At 39.7% G+C, this 21,316-nt stretch overlaps 1 protein-coding gene across 1 annotated transcript in view; it reads right to left on the bottom strand.

Annotated features, from left to right (window-relative positions):
* Positions 1–343: 343 nt before the first annotated feature.
* SUCLG2 (succinate-CoA ligase GDP-forming subunit beta) overlaps positions 344–21,316 on the bottom strand; it is a 106,275-nt gene continuing 85,302 nt past the window's right edge. Inside the window, exons 10-11 of the mRNA XM_041464432.1 lie at positions 9,511–9,631; positions 344–2,271 (exon numbers count right to left, since the gene is read on the bottom strand). Coding sequence (XP_041320366.1) covers positions 2,156–2,271; positions 9,511–9,631 — 237 coding nt within the window. The 3' untranslated portion in view covers positions 344–2,155. The remainder of the gene's footprint in view (positions 2,272–9,510; positions 9,632–21,316) is intronic.

Genomic DNA, 21,316 nt, shown 5'->3' with positions numbered 1-21,316 from the left:
TGCCTGTGAAACACCAAACCTTCAAAGACACCAAAGCAGAGCTTAGGGAAATCTCCATTTTTCATCTGAAAAATTAAAATTATACTGTTCCATTCTTTATATGGCTTAAGAGGAATAAAGCATGTACTGTCACTGGCCTACACATAAGAAAAGATATATAGAGATAAAATTATCTACATTTTTACATAAAAGGTAAATATGCTGGAGTATAGCAGTATCACCCAATTGAAACTAAATTCCAATGCATTTGATTTCACCCACCTGCCACAAAATGCTGAATGGAAGAGCACAGGCAAATTAAACATTCTTCTGCTTTACAGAAAGGACAAGGTCAATAAACATGTTCATTTTTACATTTATTTGACAAAATGGTGTACACAGTATTAATCTTTGCAAAATGATAATTGTGTATGCACAGTGGATGGTTTTGAGACCAGAGTTAGGGACACAGTGTGTGACAACATTGCACAAACAGTTCTTCCACAGAATCTTAACTTTCCAGTATTAAAATATATAAAATAGAGTGCGAATCTTATTTATTGTGGTGAGGTAAACATTTCTTCCTTCAGAGCAGTGTGGCTTTTATGCACCTCCAAGAAAGCTGCTAAGGATACCCTTCTCCTTCATTCTGTCAATAACTACAGAGCTAGAGGCATATTTATTGCTGTTCTAATGGTCACACATTTTTTCCTTGAGCAATATGTAGAGAAAGGAATGGAGAAGGAAAAACCTGCAGGAATTGATGAGAGCAACCTATCTGCACTATTTGTGTCAAGAGCCAAAGATTAGTGCAGATAATTTATTTTGAATGTAACAGTTTTAATGGAAATGTCAAGAAAAATTTATTTACATTTTTCTAAGCAGAACATGGTATTGATTAGAGCTGCTCAAAAAAAATCACAATTAGGAATTTATTTCAGAAATTTTTATATCTCTGCCCATTTACAAGACCAGATCATAATATCCCCTCACTTGTTCACTGTTTATTGATGATTTTCAGCACATAATTCCTGGGCAGAGTGAGATTTGTACGAAGTTCTTTAGTTACACAAGATCTTTAGTATTGCCTTCTGTTCCCTGAATGAATGATTTGTGTAACTAACAGCTTGAATTTTGACTGCTACAAAAGAGAATATAATCAAAATGAATCTTGGTCAATATCTCAGTCCCGAAACTTAGGGTTTTTTTTTTCTTATACATACTTTTACTGATGCCTGAGAAGTCAAATATTTTAAAAATTGAAAAGTTCATTTGTGTTTTATTCCCAATAAATTAGAAATGGTTGTTGGAAGTTAAATCAGATGAAGATTTCTCCATGCTCCTGAGAGGTAACTGCTTCAGCTTCTCAGCTTACTTTAAAACCTCACAGCAGTGACATTCTCACAAAAGAGGTTATTTTAAAAAGTTAGCAGCCATTGCCTTAGTGGCACAAACATCCTCCTGGAGTCCCCTGGATGGCATTGCTACAGCTGGAAATACAGCAGGGCATTTCCAAAGACCAGAAAAGAAACGAAACACATTTCAGTGGTTTATAGGCACGGTAAGAGTGGGAGTTCCTTTTCCTATTGTGAGGTATCCATTGGCATCAACAAAAGAGAATCATCTTAAGGCAAAACCAGTGATTTCCAGAAAAAGAAAATAAACATCATTCATTTGAATAAAAAATATGATTGTAAGCACAGCTTTTTACATTATTGCAAGAGCCCATAAAAAATATAAACCCACTGTTAGTTCACTCTTTACAATATAAAAACACAAATAAAAATATTGTGAAATAGGCAACCTAAAAGTGTTTGATTAAAGAACAATTCTGTTGACAGAAGTAAATTATTACTTATTTTGTCTTATCATGAGTTAATCAGTGACAATTTGGGAAGGAGAGACAAAAAAGAACTTTAGGGAGTGAAGTATTACTTATTACAGTTGTGACCAACAAAATTACCAAAATCAGACAAAGACATACAAATTTTGAAGATTGTAGCTGCAAAATTTCTGAAGCCCAACTTGCAAGCCATGGCCTGGGTTGGCCAGGTCTCTCCAGTTCAGTCCACCAAGCCTGATCTCTGCTTGGGAAAACTCCATAAATCCTCTGGAACAACAGCAGGAATGATACCTTGTGAAACACAAGTTTTTCGTGAGAATAACCTTCAAGGTGTTATTTTTTGGCCACACTTGCCACTGCCTTCTTTGCTGCATCCTCAAGGTCATTGGCAGAGGTGATGGGGAGTCCACTTTCACTCAGGATCCGCTGGGCTTCGTTGACATTTGTTCCTAAAAAAAGAACACTAACTATAATTAGTAATTAATACTCATGAATAAATTAACATCTCCTAGCATGTCTCTGAAAAATCAGGTAATGCATCAAACTACACAACATTTCAGTTTAGCAACAGATTAAAGGAGTGCCTTAGACTGAGCTGAGAAGAAGGAGCTCTTAATTCCAGTGACAATTGTGACAGACAAAGCAATCTGAAAATGGCACTTGTGTGCACAACAGGGGCTGGGTGAAGATCAGAGGGTCAGTGCAGCATCCCCCAGAGCCAGCAGGGACATCCAGCAAGAGCTCTGGGTAATGGACCACGTGCCAGGCTCTTTTTGAGGCATTTATTAGCCACAATCAGCTACAGCTAATCAGTGAGTCAACAGTAACTAAAATTCACCTGTGATAACTGAAAGCTGCCAAATGAGCTGTTGACAGGCAAAGATTTGGGTAATCCTGAATATTTAACCAGGTTTAAGCTGCTCCTGAATGTGCTGTTGCATTTTTACTAAAAACAGGGAATACAAAGGTCCCTGAAGTAATTCAGCATGACACCAATCCCTCCTCTGCTGCTGCACTAAATTATTATAATCACAGAAACATTTAGATTGGAAAAGACCCTTAAGATCTTTGAGTATGACTGGAAACCCAGCACTGCCAAGTTCACCAATAAACCATGTCCCTGAGTGCCATGTCCACCTCACCCCAAGGAAAAAATATGATTACACAGCACAAGGGCTCCTGTTTGTATGGAAAAAGCTCAACTTCAGTCAATAGACTAATGCAAAGGAAAGGAAAAAGTCCAAAGCTGAAAAAGATATTTCAGGAAAATACATTTTCCCCACTTCCATTGTCTAAAACACAAGAGCACCACCTTCCCATTTACTCTATCTCATTCTTTTTGGAAAACTGAGACTAACAGAAAATCTGAATTCTCCAGAGCTCTCTGCAGCAAAGCCAAGTGACACTTGTGATCACTGCTATGCTCTGCACCACAGAAGAACCTGGAGTCAGACATCCTACTGAGGAAGCAGAATCCACACTTTGGGGTCACACACCAGTCACAAGCACAAGCACCCTGAGCTGGGCCTCTTTAGAATCATTTCTATCCTCTTCCATGTCAGGTTCCTTGTTCATTTGCCACGCCAAAATGCTTAATTACTTTGTAATTCCTCGACCTAGCAAAATGAATTTTAATTCTATTTGGAGCTACACACTAATTATACCCTTAATTATTAATCAAGCAAGAAGCATACTCTTTACTGTGCAACTTCCAGAATGCTCATTTGAAAGGATGATTTTTCAATTTTTTTCTTTTTTTGCAGACTTCATAAAACACCTGAAATGGTACCAGAGAAGCCGAGCATTTCAAAAGCCTGTTTCATCAGCGTGCTCGAGTCAGGATTGCCACTCCTGGAGCTGAAAGGGACCAAAGCCATCCCTGTCACAGCACTCAGTGATGGGAGAGGCAGGATCAGGAAGAGGAATGAGGGACCCATCTGCTCCCTCTGCAAAGGCACTGGCAGAACAGGTCACGCTTCCCATGGCTGTGCAGAGGACACGCTGCAGGGTTTGTGTAGGAAGGTCAAAGGCATCTGAAATCTTTGACAGAAGGGGGATTTGGTTGCTTAGTAACACCCAGAACTGTACAGAAGTTTTTCTACAGAAAAAAAAAAAATATTATGGGCAAAAAAAAGAGCATAATATTTGATTTTTGTTCAAGTATCCTATCTAATGTAATGTGGAAGCTGCTACTTGTCAGCCCAGCACTGCACAGGGGAGGCAGGAGCCATTCCCAAGGTTCTGTTCTCTTTGGAGTCCCTCACACTTGTACAGTGATTCCCAACATACCTTAAAGGCTTTGCCTTTTATTTAGATACCAGTGTGAAAAACATTTAAAACAGTCAAGACTGTACTGATCTCTCAAACAGGATTCTACAAGACAAAGCGTTATGAGGAGGAAAAACAATGGAAAGAGGGAAATTTTCCTGGAAATTTTCCCCCACAAAAAAAATATTGTGCTGTTTGTGATAGCCATGTATTTAAAACTAACTTTTGTTCTTCACTAAGTGGCCAATATTAATTTACTAACAGGTCAGAGAGGGAACAATACATTGGATCTGTTCTGCACTGCATTGATTGCTCTCCACACCGCTTGTCTAACATGCATTACAAAATCAATACAAAACACAGGCCCCTGAGAAGGGAGAGGGAGTTTATGCAGGGAAATGAAATGATGAAAGCTGGGGAAAAAAAAAAAAATCTCACTGCAGCCAAAAGTGTACGAGTACATTTTGTATTTCTTAAATAAAACACTTTCATAGGCAGGCCATACAATAACCACACTTTTCAGCAAGCACTTCCTTTGCTATAATTCTCCTTATTATTTTTTTTTTTTGTGATAGCCGTTTATCATTGTGATTAAGTATTTTAGCTATGTGGAGAATATGGAAATTATAATGAGCCAGCTAAAAGCAGAGGTAAAAGATTTCAAATTAAACATTCCAAAAACACTGGAAACATTTAGGAATCTACAAAGAACACCATCTTGTTGTAACAGATGTTAAAATAAACAAATAAAGAATCCCACTCTTCCAGCATTAACCTCCTGCCACTGGATGGTGTCAGAGAACTGTGAACAGAATCCCATATCCAGGCTATCAGAATAATCTGCCCTTCCCCTGCCCTGCAGCCAACTGAGAAAAGGTGAAAATTCACAGGGCTGGAGGATGTGGGGCTTTTGTTGTTGCTGGGTTTTATTGTTTGGGGGTTTTGTGTCTGTGTGTTTGTTTTGTTTTGTTTCGTTTTTTTTAAACTGGATTCTATGAAGAGAATGGCTTTCTAATTAGAAGTTTTTGTCTTCTGACATGTATCACTGTCAACGACACTCCACAGAAAGCCTGGAAAGATGTAATTTTATCGGCATGCACCTTCAGGCTTTGTAATCTAAACATCCTCCTGCTGAAAACCTGGCTTCTGGAACAACCTCTGAGTCTGTGTCAATGCAATCTCAATTTACACTTCTGTGGACCTGAAATCTCTTTGCTACCAGTAGCAAAGCAAATGTACTCAAGTCACTACCAAAAAAATCCTAATAATAAATATTCTGTCTAAGCATGTCTCTACCAGGGGTAAGGTTACACCAGCACACACTGTGAGAGGCTGAATGAAAATCAAACCAATAAAACACACCCAGTCATACTCCAATGTAGGATTTGGATTATGTTCCCTCACTCATTTGGCCTGCCATAAACCCATCAGGAAGAGGCTAAATGGTCACTGCTCAATGCTGATGCTTAGAGAGGATGCAGGATTCTGCAATGCCATTTTCAGGTAAATAATCTATAAGGGATAAGACACTGTTATATACATTTGCTATGTGCTAACAAATAGACGGATAATATAAAAAATATTCAGATCGACCCAAAACATTCTGCTATGACAAAAAATGTCACAATATGCAGAATGTCAATTATTATTAATAATTGTGCCCATGTTACAGGATCCCAGGTTGTGCCCACGTTACAGGATCCCTAGCAGGGGTCCAGCTTGGCCATGCTGCACTGCTGAGTGCACTGAGCCACATCTCCCCCAGCAGGGATCCAGCAATGCATGCTCTCCTGTCTTCCCACAGCCTGGAAAACTGGGGTTTCTCAGTCCCAAAGACAGGTACTGGAGAATCAGGTTTGAAGTTCATCACTAGTTAACCTTCTTCAACAACATCTGATTTGAGGTTTAGCTGGTGCCAAGCTTTAATCAGTGGCCTTTAGGTAGTTACATACTAAGTTTTGGAGGCTTACACATCTCACACCTGTTGGCTCTGCAGTCAAGAATAAACCAACTTCCACTGCGTACCTGTAAAAGACAATTAAACTCTATTCTGTCCACTCCATTTGCCCTTTCCTACCTTAAACTTTCCCCAAAGAATATTCTAATCTCTCCCTCTGCCTCATGTTTACATCCTAACAGGGAAGGGCACATTTAAATTTGTGTTGAATGTTTAAACCCAAGATGCCTGATGGCTGGTATGAATGAAGTTCTAAGTGTGACTTTGCAACAACACATTTTTCTCTCTTGACAGGAAATCTGGGATACTAAAAATCAAAAAATCAGCCACACATACTAAACTATACCTACAAACAAGATACACAAGCTGGAGCAAAATTTCACTTGTGTGTAAAAGATTTCTGAAGATACTAGAATATTTCAGATTCTGAAGAAGACACAAGGTCACTGATCACATGAATGAAAAATATAAAAAATTTTGCATTCAGACATGTGAATAAAAAGCAACTTGTTTGTATCTGAATTTCAATATATTAAGTAGCTATGATTCCTCCTAGTCCTTCTTGCCCTATGACCAGAGAAGGAGAGAATTCATTTTTTGAAAGAGAGAGGATGTAAAATTAGCAGCATAGGAAATAGTATCTAATTCACAATTCTTTTGTATTCTTCCCTCTTTTCATCTAACTCTGAGCTCCATAAAGAAGCAAGGCTTGGCTTCCCTTCAGCAGTCCTAGTCAGTTTTCACAAAACTTAAGTGAAGTGTATTACATTTTAAAGGGAAAAAATCCTGCATAAACCCAGCAGCAGTTACTTTTCTACCTGTAGAAGATGAAATCTGGAATATGTGGACTCTCCATTTGTCCATGAGCTTTTTGAACAATAATCCTGTGTCTCAGCTGGTGAGTTCTCTACTGATAAGGCAAGCAAACATATGTAATTATAAAGTTACCATTTTCAAAGAGGAGAGTAATCCTTTCTTTATCCACTGGTAAAATGGCTTGTAATTATTATACAACTGAGAACAAAGATTTGTCCACAGAATCCTACTAAATCAAGACAGATTTGACTGATTAAAACTCTAGTCATCAAGACACTTGTAGTACAGTGCACGTGGGCAACGAGTCTTTAAAGTGCAGGTCACAAATCTGTTAGATTTATGGGAATAATCACAAACCTTCTGCTGGGAAAATGTTCAAAATGGAAACCCAAAAGAGTGCTTGCTCCTTTTTCTCCTTTTGAACTGTAAAATGTAGTCAGTGATGTTTTAAAAAGTCTTGGGTAGTCTTATTACTTCCACAGTACTCATTATTAATTCAACATCTTTATAAGTTTAAATAACCTGGTGTGAGTTCAAAGAACAATGAAGATGATAAAGGATCCAGAGGGATTGATTTCTGAGGAAAGATTAAAAGGACCAAACATACATGTATTGCTTGGTTAGGAGATCAAGGAGGCAGAGAAAACAGCAGTGACTTGCTAACAGTTCCGAAATACAACATCTGAAGGTTGTAAACATCACAGCTCTTTGTTTAGGATGAACATGAGGCATAAGAGGAGGAATTAAAAAAAATTGAGATAAAGATTATGCAAAAGTAGAAGCTTGCTGTATTATTCTGGGAGAGAGCTTCCTAAAGAAAATGTGATACTGCCACTTCCAGAGTCAGCAAACAGTCTAGGAGAAACATTGTCACAGCTCTAGTGAAGAGTGAGCAGTGCTGGGAAGATGGTGACCCAAAGATGTTTGCATTTAAGTCTGTATTTGACACTCTGAAGATTCAGCTTCAATCTCTGTGGGTGGAGCAGAAAATGACTCAAAGGCCACAGGCTCAAGCACCTCTGCAGGACTTTCACTCTTACTTCTGTACAATCATGGAATTATCAAAATTACAGCAGAAAGGCCAAGCACAGTGGCAGACCCAGCAGAGTGCAGTTTAAAATGACCAATTGCTCTTCTTGTTTCTTTTATAACAGTTTCAAATATCACAACAGAAACATCTTGTTCACAGGGAAAACTAATGGCTTTTGCAATATCTTCACTTAAAAAGCAGCAGCTACAGCAGTTGAGAAGTCTCACAGATCTGACAGATAAACTTTTTTTCAGCTGTGAAAGACAGGAAAAGTTTCTTTGCTATGACAAAAAGTGAAACAGCATTGCCTAGAGCTGACAAACAATGAGATTTTATATAATGAAACATTTCTGCTTCTAAGCAACATCCATCAGTCTCCCCTTCATCCATATTAAACTTTTTACTCAGTCTCTAAAGGTGTTGACTGGTGCTGCACCATCCAAAGAAAATTTTCACAATTTGTTTCTAAAATCCATTTTAGGGTATTTAAACTTCCAGCAGAATCCATGCCAGCACCTGCAGTGCAGCATGAGAATGAGGGAGGGGAAGGCTCTGCTTTCTCCTGAAACACAAAAGGAGCATCCCCCTAAGCAAAGGGCTCCCTGGGCACTCTGCATCCTCAGGAATCCCAGGGAGGGTAATTTTTGAAAAAATAAAAAGCCTGATGTACTCAGAACATGTTTTCCTCTGCCTTGTATCACAGTGTGAAAACCACCTCAGTATTGCATCTCATGTCCATAAAGGGATGCATTTCCTCCTCCCATCACCGCTGCAGAGTGACAGGACATTTTCTGCTCTTTACACACACACAGACATGAATATGGATGGTTTTCAGTAAGAGGCCTTAAAACCCACCCAGAAATCCCTCTGTTTTCCCAACCTACTTGGCCAGAAGGAAATATTTTCAGCTTACCAGGGCTGTGTGCTGATTGCAATCAAGGCACTTTTCACTCAGTGGCAGAAGATTCTCCCTCCTTCAGGGCACTTCTCAGAAATTACAGGCAGAACTCCACACCCACTGCCATTAAAGTCTCTAAGTGCCAAAGAGTGCTTGTCCCCCCCTCTCTATGGCTTTTTTATCTCTTGTGAAACAATGCTGGATGCACTAAAGAAAAAAATATTCCTTACCATTACCAAATCTTCTGGTTTTTATTGGATTTCAGCTGGACTGGGGGTTTGGGCAGAGGAACATGTTACAGTAATTTCTCTCTCGAAAATACTGTTTCTAACATCTTCCTTTTAATTGACACTGGTGTAAATTGAAAAAAAAAAAACAAAAAACCCCCTGTATTTTGCTGCAGGTTTAGCAATAATGGAATTGTATTCTAAAAAGAAATATCTCCCAGTAAACATAAACTTGCATCAAAATAATTCCTATTTGCATTGCAAATCTTACAGGCAAACTCATAACGCTTCCATTGCAAAATTTCATTGCTTCCAGTACCATCAGGGTCCATAAATGCAGAAATATGAGTTTATTGACTTCAGGTTGTGCTATGGCTGAAGAATTGGACATTTTCTTATTGTGTGGGAGTTATATGCTCAGGAGGAGAAGAAATTCTGAGTGAATTACTGAGAACCTGAGGGATGATTTTGTCTGATTCCAGCAGCACTCACCTTCCAGCCTGACCACCAGAGGTACTTTCAGCTCGAGCTCTTGGCAGGCTTTGGTGATACCATTGGCTATGATGGCACAGTTCACAATCCCACCAAAAATGTTCACAAGGATTGCTTCAACCTGTAGGAAAGAAACCAAGGAGGAATTGAGTGGAGGAGTGTTTATGTTTTGCCTTTGTTTTTAAAATAAACACAGGTAAAAGATGCAAACCAGGATACCAATTCCTCTCCGTCAGGCAGATTCTGATTTATGGAAGGTACAAGCTTCACCTCTGCACTCAGAGAACCTGAGTCTGAGTCTATTATTGCTTCAGTGTATAGCAGTGATTAATTGTCTTGGTCTAAACTTGGGCATGGTAATTAATGTCATAATTAAAGTATTTACAAAAAAAAAAAAGGGAATTTCTACCTATAAATATAAATAAAAAGACCTTAAACAATCTATAGTTTGATTATTTTTTAAATGTATTGAATAATCATCAGAGGTTTGAGCTCAGAAAACACAGGGCATGAATGTGTGATACACATGCAATGAAATATTCATGTGGACACTTCACAAAACAATCTGGATCTTCACTTTATCACAAGCATGACAGAGGAAAAGGTAATAAACTTGCCCTGACTTGATAAAGAGGAGCAAAAATCCCTTCTAATTAACAAGGAGAGGCATGTAATGAAGAGCATTTATTACAACAGGTTAACTGATAACCTCAAAAAACTGCTATTCATCAGTTTCTGGAAACTGCAATTTCTCCACTCGATTCACAGTTAAATTGCCCTTCACAACATGCAAGACATTAATACACAAAAGATATTAATATGATTTCTTTCCACTTGGTAAGGCAGCAGAACATTAACCCAAGCCCATATTCCAGGCTCCCAAACATGCCTTATCACCTTGAGGACACCACCTTGAGGGATGCAGCCCTGCTGCTCCTCATTCCCCCCTGGGGTTAACACACAACATTTGGGGTGCTCCACAAGAAGCTTCACTGGGTGTCACAAACAAGCTTTGCCACAATTGTGTTGACTCAAAAGCCGAGAGGATAGAGACGGGATTAGGTGTGAAGGAATGAAATATCACTGCACTGCACTGGTGCAGGATGTCAGCTGCAATTATGCTCAACTCACTGCACCACAGGAAGGGATCCACTCTGCCCAGCTCCAGCCAGCCAGGCTCACACCAGCACCAGGAAAATTCCCTGAGGCCACCCACGTTTATAGCTCTGCACAATCAGGTTTTACATCTCTCCACAGACAAAATGTGACAATTCACTCCTGTGATGTGCTCTCACACACAGTTCAGCACTGGTAGTAATACTGCCATCCACAGTACAAAAGGGAAACACAACATCCCAACAAATGCTTACTTCCTATAAGACAGGGACACCTTTCACTAGACCGTGTTGCTCAAAAGATGATCCAGTGCATTTTGAGTTCATGGAACCTGTGTATGGCTCAAGGCATGGCTTCCTCATCCAGGCAGAGCACAGGCACCAGGAGGAAATTTATAACCCAGTCAAACAAGAACATACAATTTAATTGATTTTATAACTCTTCCTTATACTCATATTAAATACATGCAGTTAGCCATTAACCAGTTAAGGGTTTTCTAGATTTTCAGTTGGTGATGTCATTGCAGTAATTTATTTCACCTTTTTGTTACAAATCCTTAACTCTGCAGAAGCTACCAAGAGTAAAACCATAGAAGACCCCTTCTCTGCTTTGTTCCCATTGCTTGTGTACAAACATTCCTGGTGTTAGCAAGTAAAACCTAAGAGGAAAAACAGAGCCCTTCCAACTCTTATCCCATTAACCCTTATGGCAGAGATTTTTCCATGCAGAAGACTTTGGTGTTAAAACATTCTGGTGATGGATTCTAACAGTGGGACATGCTACAGACAGCACTCCACCCTTCCTAATGCATCCTCCTAATTCAGGGACATTGCAGCAGACATGTGACAGATCAACTTAACCAAGTGTGTTTACATTAGTAGAGATAAGGAGGAGGATTTTATGCCCCACTACAGATATTTTAATTCCTAGCACAGACTTTTTCATTTAGGGATCTGCTTTTCAGCTTTCAAGCTGAATTCTAATCATGTCTTCTAATCCATTGGCAGCAAGAGGAAAAAAAAATGAAGGAAATTAGATGCAGCTTGGATAATTGATGTTTGTGTGCTTGGCTTTAATAAAAATACACTGTTAAATTAGAGAGGAGTCTAAAAGGATTCAATCAATAAGAAACTGAATCAGGTAGGGAATTCGATCTTGGGTTTTATCGTAATCTTCCAAATAAGCAAGAAGATCAGTTCAAACGATGCTGAGATTCACTTTAACTCTGCTGAAATCTGTGAACATTGTTTATATATGCTTCTGTAGCCAGACTAGATCCTGCATTTCCAGCTGAAAGAACTTCAGCATTCAGACACAGTGGATGGATGAAGAGGTTTTCAGTGTTTCATGTGCACAGAGAATGCACTGTCTCTGTATTATTTAAGTCTGTTAGAAAAATAAACCTCCTGCAGCATATCAGAACCATTCTACATCCACATGCTCAGCATCTAATGCCTATGGACTATTAAACATACCAAGGAGAGGACAAACTGCCTGCATACAAGACAGGTTACTAAATAGCATCATTATTCTAATAACCATTTTTACCTACCAGAATGCCTTATAAATGTTTTAGGTATTTCAGCAACATTGCTAAGGAAACAAAAGGTAGTAGCATATTCATGGGTCAAGCCTTTTTAATGCAGCAAAACAACTGACAGATGTGAAATCCCCACAAAATGTACTTGCCACTGATTATGGATTCCTCTGGAGAAATAAGGGAACCCACAATGGCATGGAAACATCAGCACCAGTGCTGGTAAACCCCAGAGTCTCCCAGGCCTCAGCACCAGTGCTGGGAAGCCAAAGGAATGGAAGCTGAGAGCTGCACTATCACTGTCCCCACGTTAGATTTGGTGTTAAATCTTGGCAAATACTGGAATAGCCATTAATCCCACAGCTCTAAGTGCTGTGTGAACAGCTATGCAGACTCTGAGAGTATTTTCTCTATAGATGAAAGTGGATATATTTATGGATAGCTATATCTATGTCAAATCCATGTCACTTTATTACTAAAACTAATAGTTTTAATTTCCAGTCACTTTTTGGTAAAGTCAGCCTTGACAAAGCCTGCAATTCTGTTTTGAATGTTTGGCACCAACAAAAGCCCCACACTGCAAATAAATGTAACTGTGTGCTAATCAAAGTAAAGGTGTTAGGAGATTACTGCTAGAATTGTATTGGATCCTCCTATTGTTTCTTCCCTCACCCCTTCAGCAGAACAAGCACCAGTGGAAGGATGATACCTCACATCACTCAAACGTGCCCCAGACTGGGGGTGCTCACACTGCTGGGTGCTGGGACACGAGCAATGAAGATCCAGATGTATTCCCAGCCCAGGGAGGGAGAATAAACTTGAATCACCTACAGCTGGAGCCAGACATCCAGTACTGCAAATATCCAGAAGCCTGACAATCACTGTCTTGTAAGACTTTCATATTCTGATTTTCAGAGATTTTTTATACCTCAAATCCCAGGGAATCCCAGTTAAAAGAAGGGCATTGCCTTTTAAGAGGTAAATAGCAACATTAAGGAAAAAAAAACAAACCACTGGGTAAAATGGGATACATAGTTCTTCAGTTTGAGTCTAATGTAGTGCATTTAATCCTTCCTACCAGTCCACTGGTGTTTAATATTCATTCATTCATAGTTTACCAAACTTGTTTCAATGCAAAAGAAGCAGATTATATCCAATTCTCAATACAAAGTAATAAAATGCTCACAGTTGTGTCTTCACTCTTTATCCTTCTGCTCCAACAGATAAGCCAGATGCAAACATTTTTATATATCACTGTATTATTACAGCTTGGACCACAGGTCAAATGTAACTTTTTCTTATTTGGTTTTGAAATATTACTCTAATCCTCTATCTTTTTATATCAGAGAATATTTATGGTTCATTTGAAAAAAAAAAGATTAAGCTTTCTGTATCTGAGCAGTATGAAAGATTTACAAACACAAAAACATTTGCTTAAAACACCCACTAGAGGACAGTGCAATTCAGTGTGGAAAAGGGATATAAAAATATCTTTGGAGAGGAGAGCAGGGTTATTTTTTCTGCTTAAAGCCAAACGATATGATTTAACTTTATAAAAATTATGCAGAATATCATTCTGCCTCTTTGGGATGGAACTTTGAAAGTCTGAGAGCGATAAGTGTAAAGAGGTTGAGTCTACAAATAGCAAAGCAGGAAAGCTTGCAGTCAGGTGAAGAAATACTGACACAATGCAATTTTGAATGTCTTGCACTATTCTAAAACAGGTGAAGGTTTAAATTTCACTGGGAATGTACCTGTTGCCCTGGCAGGAAAGCAACTCTGATGAACCTCCAAAACATAATTCAGATTTTTCTGTCTGGGGCATCCCAACTGCTAGGCAGGAAAAGCAGATTAAGGATTTTGCCCAAAGCTAATTTTTGGTGTGCACTCAAGAGGGTCCTGAGCAAGGCAAATCTCAGTGAGAGCAAACACCAGGGTCTGCCACATCCCTCTGTTGTTTGTGGAGTCCCATTCTTGGATGGCAGGTGAGAAGGCAGTACCTGGCTGGCACTGGAGAGAAGCATTTTGGAAATGCATCTCCTTTAGGGCATGCTAAGAGTCCCAAATACCACATTTTTGCAAAGTCAAAGCTTTGTAGATCCAGTTTCTGGTGTGCTGAAACAGCCACCTACAGTTTTCAGTCCTCCCTGCTTACAGCAAATTCAGGATCTAGAACAGGACAGGAATTTATTGGCTTTTGCTGGCTTGAAAACAATTCAGCAACAATCCTCTGCTACCTGACCAGATTCCAGGGTGTGGCCCTTCCTTGGGGTACGAAAACCAGGCAGACCAGGAAGGGTCTGGAGCAGGGAGAGCTCTGGTGCTCTCCAATACCAAAGATACCTCCCAGAATGGACCACCAGGAACATTCCTGCTGTGGGATTTTGTCTTAATTCTCTGTAGCACTGACACAAAAATAAAAGTTAAGGGATCAGAGCTCATTAATGGAATGAGATGAAACGATGAGTGGCGAATTACACATCAGAGTACCACAGTGGAAGCAGTCCCCAGAGACTCTCCTTCATTCCTTTGCCCAGCTCCAAGTAGTGCATGTTTTGGGAACAGAAATATTCCAATTCCATACACACAGCCTCCTTCAAATTCCACAATATCATGGCAGGCAGCAGTGTGATCTCAGGAACTTCCATTTCAGTGAATTTCAGTGAGAAGTCTCACACCAAGCCTGTTTTGGGGAGGTTTCCTCACCTGCAGGACACACACTCTGCCCCCACCGAGCCCTGGCACAATCACATCCATCACAATGGGATCAACTTCAGATGTGTTTAGGAAGCTGCAAACCATCCCCTGCTTCCTGTGCCTGTGCTCCCACCTGGCCAGGCCTCAGTCAGGTCCTGCCCAGAAGCCACAGCCCCCCAGGTTAATGAAGAGCAGAGTTAATTAATCCCACTCCATGATCCAGGCAGAGCGGCCATGCAGGCATGTTCTTTCACTGATAGGAAGCACAACCAGCTCCTAATATAATCCTTATTTATGATAATAAGGGAAAAGAATAAAGAGAAGGAAAATAAAAGGTTGAGACCAAAAAGTACCATTCTGAAGTATATTTGAGAAGAAGGACAATAGCCTTTAGAACTGTTTTGGGGACACAATGCAGTAGGTAGTTGATAGAAAAATTGTACTTTTGGTGCAAATATGGCAGGATAACTTTTCTACCAGGTCATGGGTATTTGGAATAAATTTGTCCTGACCCTCTTTTAACTATATGAGCTTCAATGTGATGAACCCCTGGATGGGCAGAGCAGACTTCAGAACAACCCAGGGAAGACAACTACCTACACAACCACGTATTGCAAGACTGAAAAAACCACACATAACCACACTGTGTCAGATGAGAGCACAGTATTTCAGATTGCCTTTAAATTCCTCTCTGTGCACCCAGAACTAAGGGCAGCTGCACATTTGGGCCTGATTTGGGGGATATTAATCCAGCAGAACCAAGAGGCACACACACAACCCCTCTTCAGGCACAAGCAGTGCACACTAAACACTCAGGGAATTCCTATTGACTGCTCCATATTAGCATGGTAAGTTATAGACACCCTCCAAACCCACTCATCCAAGGCAGTTTATACAGCAGCATGACTGCAAGTAGTTCCTCCACAACAGCAAAGTCTATAAAAATTGATCCAATATTTGCTGAATTTTGCCTCTGCACTTCAGATTAATTTCTCAGAGGCACATCATACACTTTCTCTAATGTTTTTGCTGTCTGAAGTTTCAATTAGATTTTTGCTAAGCTATAATCAGCTTTCTGAAAAATAATGCAGCAGTGTCATCATTATTGAAGCATGTGACACAGGAGGTAGCAACGTGCCCCTGTTATTCCAACATCTACTGCCCTGGGGTGCCTCTGCACAGTTTCATCATCTTTTATGGGGTGTTAAAAGGTAAAAAGGTCAGACAAGTTTAAATGATTTGAACTAACTGCAATATTCTTCAAAAGAGGGAGCACCTGGAGAGTGGATATATGGATATATATGATGGATATATGATGGATATATGATGAAATGGAGCTGGTGCAGGACACAGTCCACAGCGTGGGCTGCTGCCAGGTGAGTTGTTCAAAGAGTAAGTCACACTGGATGGTGTGTGCGGTGTGTGGCAGACACCTGGCAAATTACCAAAGCCAGTGCTGTTAAATGGCACAATCACAAATATCCACAACGAGGCCTGACTAAACAGAACTGCTGATTTGATCACTTTCTGTACAAGACTTTCTGTTTAATTCAACAGCCAGTTAAAAATGTATGTATTATCAGTTTGGAGACATCTCAAGGTGTGCCTTCTCTCTTCCTTCTGGTTTGACTTTCTCCTAAGTCCAGCTAGAATGTGCCTTGCTCCAAGCAGAGTTACTTCATAATTCAGGTAAGGAAAACACCAAAACCAAACCACCAAAAACCAAAGCCCCACTAAGATCTGAAATCTTGATGTGAATAATATTTGAGGTCCACTAGTGAAATTTATTTCCTGAAACAGAAAGTCACCAGAACCTATCTTTATTTCCTCTTTAGAAATAGCCTTAGAAATACAAATACTGTGTTTATTTGGAGTATCAAAGTACTAAGTAAAAGTACCCATCACATGGGAGAAGAGAGATGAAGAAGAGCTATCCTTGTGCTCTAGAAAGACTTGGGATCTTCCTTTTCATCACCTGAGAAACATCCTTGACTTCTACTCCCCATGCAGAAGAGAATGAAATGCTATAGAAGCTACTATCTAGGTCAGGCTGCATTTCTTAGTGAGACAATGGTGAGTTTTAAAAAGGAATTCTGTACTTCAAGAAGCTTAATTAAAGTACAAAAATGCATTGTCATGGGTACTGAACTGCATATACACATCTGAAATCTCCAAATAATTAAAACACGTTCTTTTACAGTAACATTGTAGTCATCAAAAACGTGAATTGCTGTCCTCATTAGGTTCCAAACTGCTACCACATAAAAAATCAGCTCACTTTTAACACGTACTAAACCAAAGCAGAACTAGTAAAACTCAGAAAGGTACTTAGAAGAGTGATAAGGACACTGGACAAGCTTTGTATTCAGAATATTCTAAATAAACCACAACTTTCCATCTTAGCAGAGGAAACAGAAAGAGGATTCAGAGCCAAGACTGCAACTAGCAAGGGAAAAAGGCAACCAGGTGCAATCATTTTGTACCTGCCTCCAGGTAGTTTTATTTCTTAGTCCTTAATTCTCTAAATGAGACAGTGAAAATACAAAAGGGGTCCTTTTACTGTTACTTTCAGATACAGCATACAGCTACAGCTAGAAATGCTGCCACAGGATATTGCTTATGTCAAGAGCTTATATGAGTTGAGGATATACAGCAACAAATTCCTGGAAGAAAACAACCAAAGACTTGTTAGTACAAGAGTATTGAAGATCACCAGGAAGCATCCTCAGACACTTGTCCTCTTCTTGAGTTCCTCTTTACCTGCCTCTGGATGTGCTGGAGAAAACAGATCAGATCAACACAGGTCCAAATCTTACTCAGTGCAGTTACATTCTTCCAGTAAAGCACAGTTTACATTTCTTTAATGTATCTATGCAACCCTTTTCTAAATTAAATCACAAAATAGTTGTTGTCTGAGTTATATGTTCCTTTATCAGTTTCACTGATTACAAAACTGTCTGATCTCAGCAGTTACCACATAGCATCGTGGCACTGGACAAGTGATTTGTGATTTTGATTACTTCTCCTTTGATTTTAACACATTTAATCCCTTGCTCTTTCCTATCCTTTTGAGGATCAAATCCCAATCAGATGGTAGGAAAATAAATTAATGCCTATGATCTTGTCCACATGTGGAACAAGCTTAAGAAGAGCTTATGTGTCCTCTTCCTCTTGCTTCATCCAGCCTCTGGTGCTCAGCCAGAGGGGGAAGAGCTTGTTCCTGGGACATACCAAGCTCCAGATGAACACAGCCCAAGCAGAATTAGGAAACTCTCCTCCCACCTTGCTAAACTCAGCCTGCAACATGCCCTGATCACCCAGCAGCTCAGGCTTTTCCCAGTGGTCACCAGCAGGACTCGCTGCCACCTCAACATCAGTGAGAATTTTTGTTCCAGAAATGCCTCTTCCAAAGGCTGATATTATATATTAAAGACATTCAGTTCTGGACAGGACTGCTGAAAGACAGAGAATGATCTTTATCTTCCACAAGGTTTATATAAAGGAATTTAAACAAAAAAAAAAAAAAAATAGTGCCAGATTAAAAATTAATGACCATTAATAACATCCCCACAAATAGGATGCTAAGCTAAGAACTGGATTATTGCAAAATGGGATGACTCAGGAGTTGACAAAGGAGTTCCACATACTTTTTTGGACTGTCTTTCTACTTGCAAAATCATAAAATGCAAATTAACATTTTTTCCTTACAGCAAGGGGGGGGGAAATATTGGCCTGAATCTTTGACAAGTAAAAAATCAGTGATGTCACTTCAGTCTTCCTAATAATATAACCTATCATCTTCATCTTTACTAACCTTTTTTCACTTATTTCCTGTATTAAGAAGGGAATCACCTTCAGAGAAATAATTATTCGATAATAATCTCCCATCCACTTTTCACAAGTTTATCAAAGTATCTTGTAATAAAACCAGAACTGAATGTTTTAGCCATAAACCCGAAGTGATATAATCAGCAAATCTGAACTGTGAAATAAGTTATAGAGCTACATTAAGAAACAGATGGAGTGAGCCTAAAACAATCACAGATAAGCCAGCAGAAAGGAACTTAACTTTAGATTAATCAAGGTTGAGATGCTCAAGGCAACCATGGGGAGTCAGGTACATTAAAATTAACAGGAGACACATGTAAATCACCCCAGTTCTGTACAGAACAACACATGGAATTGTAGGTGTCCCTGTTAACCATATTCCCTTGCTTTACAAGTGATTTTGCACGATGGTCAAGGAAAATGTCTACCTCAAAAAATGGCTCTCCTAGACTTGTTAACTTCAATGAGAATTGGAAAAAGCTGATGAGGATTTAAAACTCCCACATTAAATTGCAAAAAAAAATGTCACAACAAGCCTCAAATGCATGCTCTCATAACACTTGAAACTAAGCATGATGAAAACAAACAAATAGCCAGCACATACTCAGTTACACAACCAACCACATTTCACACAGCCAAGAGCTGTCACTTGGCTTCAGTAGCACTTTTTCTAAATTCAGATTTTCTACTGGGTATCAGCAACTTAAACACAGTTCCTTGGTGCAGGATTCCAAAGAAACAAAGAGGCAACTTACAAATAAAAATTAATTCAGAACCTTAATATAGTGTAAAACTCAATGGCAATATTTAATGCTAAGCACACAAGTCCAGCAGTGTCGCACACCTTTTAATCTCAAAATCAGATAAGCAAGCATGTCCAAAGCAGATTACTTATTCAACAATTTGAGAGCATAAAAGTAAAGTTGCACATTTATATCTTCACATGGTGACTTTTTTTTTTTTCATTTCCTCCTGGATGATCCACACACAAAAAAGAAAAATTCCCATTATTAGAATATATTTCCTGAGAAACACGCCTTGTTTTCCAATACACACAGTACCAAGACAAACTCGTGATCTGGGCTAAGCTATAGAAGGGAACTGAAAATTCATGTTTCAAAAGAAAACAATGCAAATGGTTATAACCAAGGAAATTATTGAAGACAGAAACAGCTTAATGCATGCATTGCATGTACTTTTTGTTAATTACTTTTTAAGCACTTACGCAGTAGTGGCTAAAGAGGAATTACATAAAAGGGAGATTACATAAAAACATTTCCAAGTGGGTGTTTCATGCTGAGCCACAGTCTGCAACAGCAGTGCTGATTAACCAGGACAGCCTTGGCTTCCCTTCCAGGGCCTTTAATGGCCCACCATAATCTCATTCACAGAATGGCTTGGGTTGGAAGGGAACTTGGAGGGGATCTCATTCCAGCCCCTCTGCCATGGGCAGGGACACCTGCCACTGTCCCAGGCTGCTCCAAGCCCTGTCCAGCCTGGCCTTGGACACTTCCAGGGATCCAGGGGCAGCCACAGCTCCTCTGGACACCCTGTGCCAGGGTCTTGCCACCCTCACTGGGAACAAGTTATTTCTTGTATCTGATCTCAAAGCACCACCTCTCAGGTTAAAGCCATTCCCTGAGTTCTGTCCCTCCATCCCTTGTCCCAAATCCCTCTCCAGCTCTCTTGGAGCCCCTTTGGGCACTGGAAGGTGCTCTAAGATCTCTCTGGAGTCTCCTCCTCTCCAGGTTGAACAACCCCAGCTCTCTCAGTCTGTTTGCATAGCAGGGATGCTCCAGCACTCAGATCCTCTTTGTGGCCCTTCTCTGGACTTTCCCACGTTTTGTTTTTTCAAGCACCAACAGCACAGATTCCTGCCTAGATTCTGACCGGCCAGATGATGACTGAACTGCTTTTCCTACGAGTCCCTGCTCCAGATGTCCCTTTTTGCATGGAACACATCACAAATGCATTTGTGTGAGATGTCAGCCCAAAGAGTTCTACCACGCTTTGGGGAACCAACACATAGTCAAGGAACTTGAACTGAAAAAGCATTTCCTGAATTTGTTATTTGATTTGATAAAGCCATCTCCCAATGAAGTGAGGACACACTACAAACCTCAAGCTGAGCACTCTTCAAAGCCAAGATACCCTGCAGCACTCTCGACAGCTCTCACCTCAGTGACACCTTCGAGTGTTTACACAGAGCAAACAAAAGGACTCTGGTTTACTTCTGCCTAATTAAAATGTTTTAAAAGAATTTAATTATAAAATGCCAAACTACACAAATGCAAAGATCTTTCCTACAGAGAATTGGTGATGAATTGAATGATTTTTTTTTAATCAAACTGTTGGCAAGCGGTGTGGGTTTCCTGTTTGTAAACAACCATATGAATGCTAAACATATTTATTCACTTGACACGAAATACAGCTCTGTAATTAATCATTTCCCTATCTAAGTCAGAAAATATAAACCCCCAAACTTGTACCCCCTCTTATTATGAAATAGTCAGCTACACATAAATGAATAATTATCTGAATTATCAACTATCTACAGATGTGCAGCTCTTTTCAGCCCAGACAATGGCATTCCCCTGATGCAAACTGCTAATCCCACACACATTCTCT

This window comes from Pyrgilauda ruficollis, unplaced genomic scaffold (assembly GCF_017590135.1).
Source record: "Pyrgilauda ruficollis isolate IOZ18807 unplaced genomic scaffold, ASM1759013v1 scaffold10, whole genome shotgun sequence".
NCBI classification, from domain to species: Eukaryota; Metazoa; Chordata; class Aves; order Passeriformes; family Passeridae; genus Pyrgilauda; species Pyrgilauda ruficollis.
The sequence above is the reverse complement of the archived record's forward strand: the minus strand, read 5'-3'. Positions and strand labels throughout refer to the sequence as shown.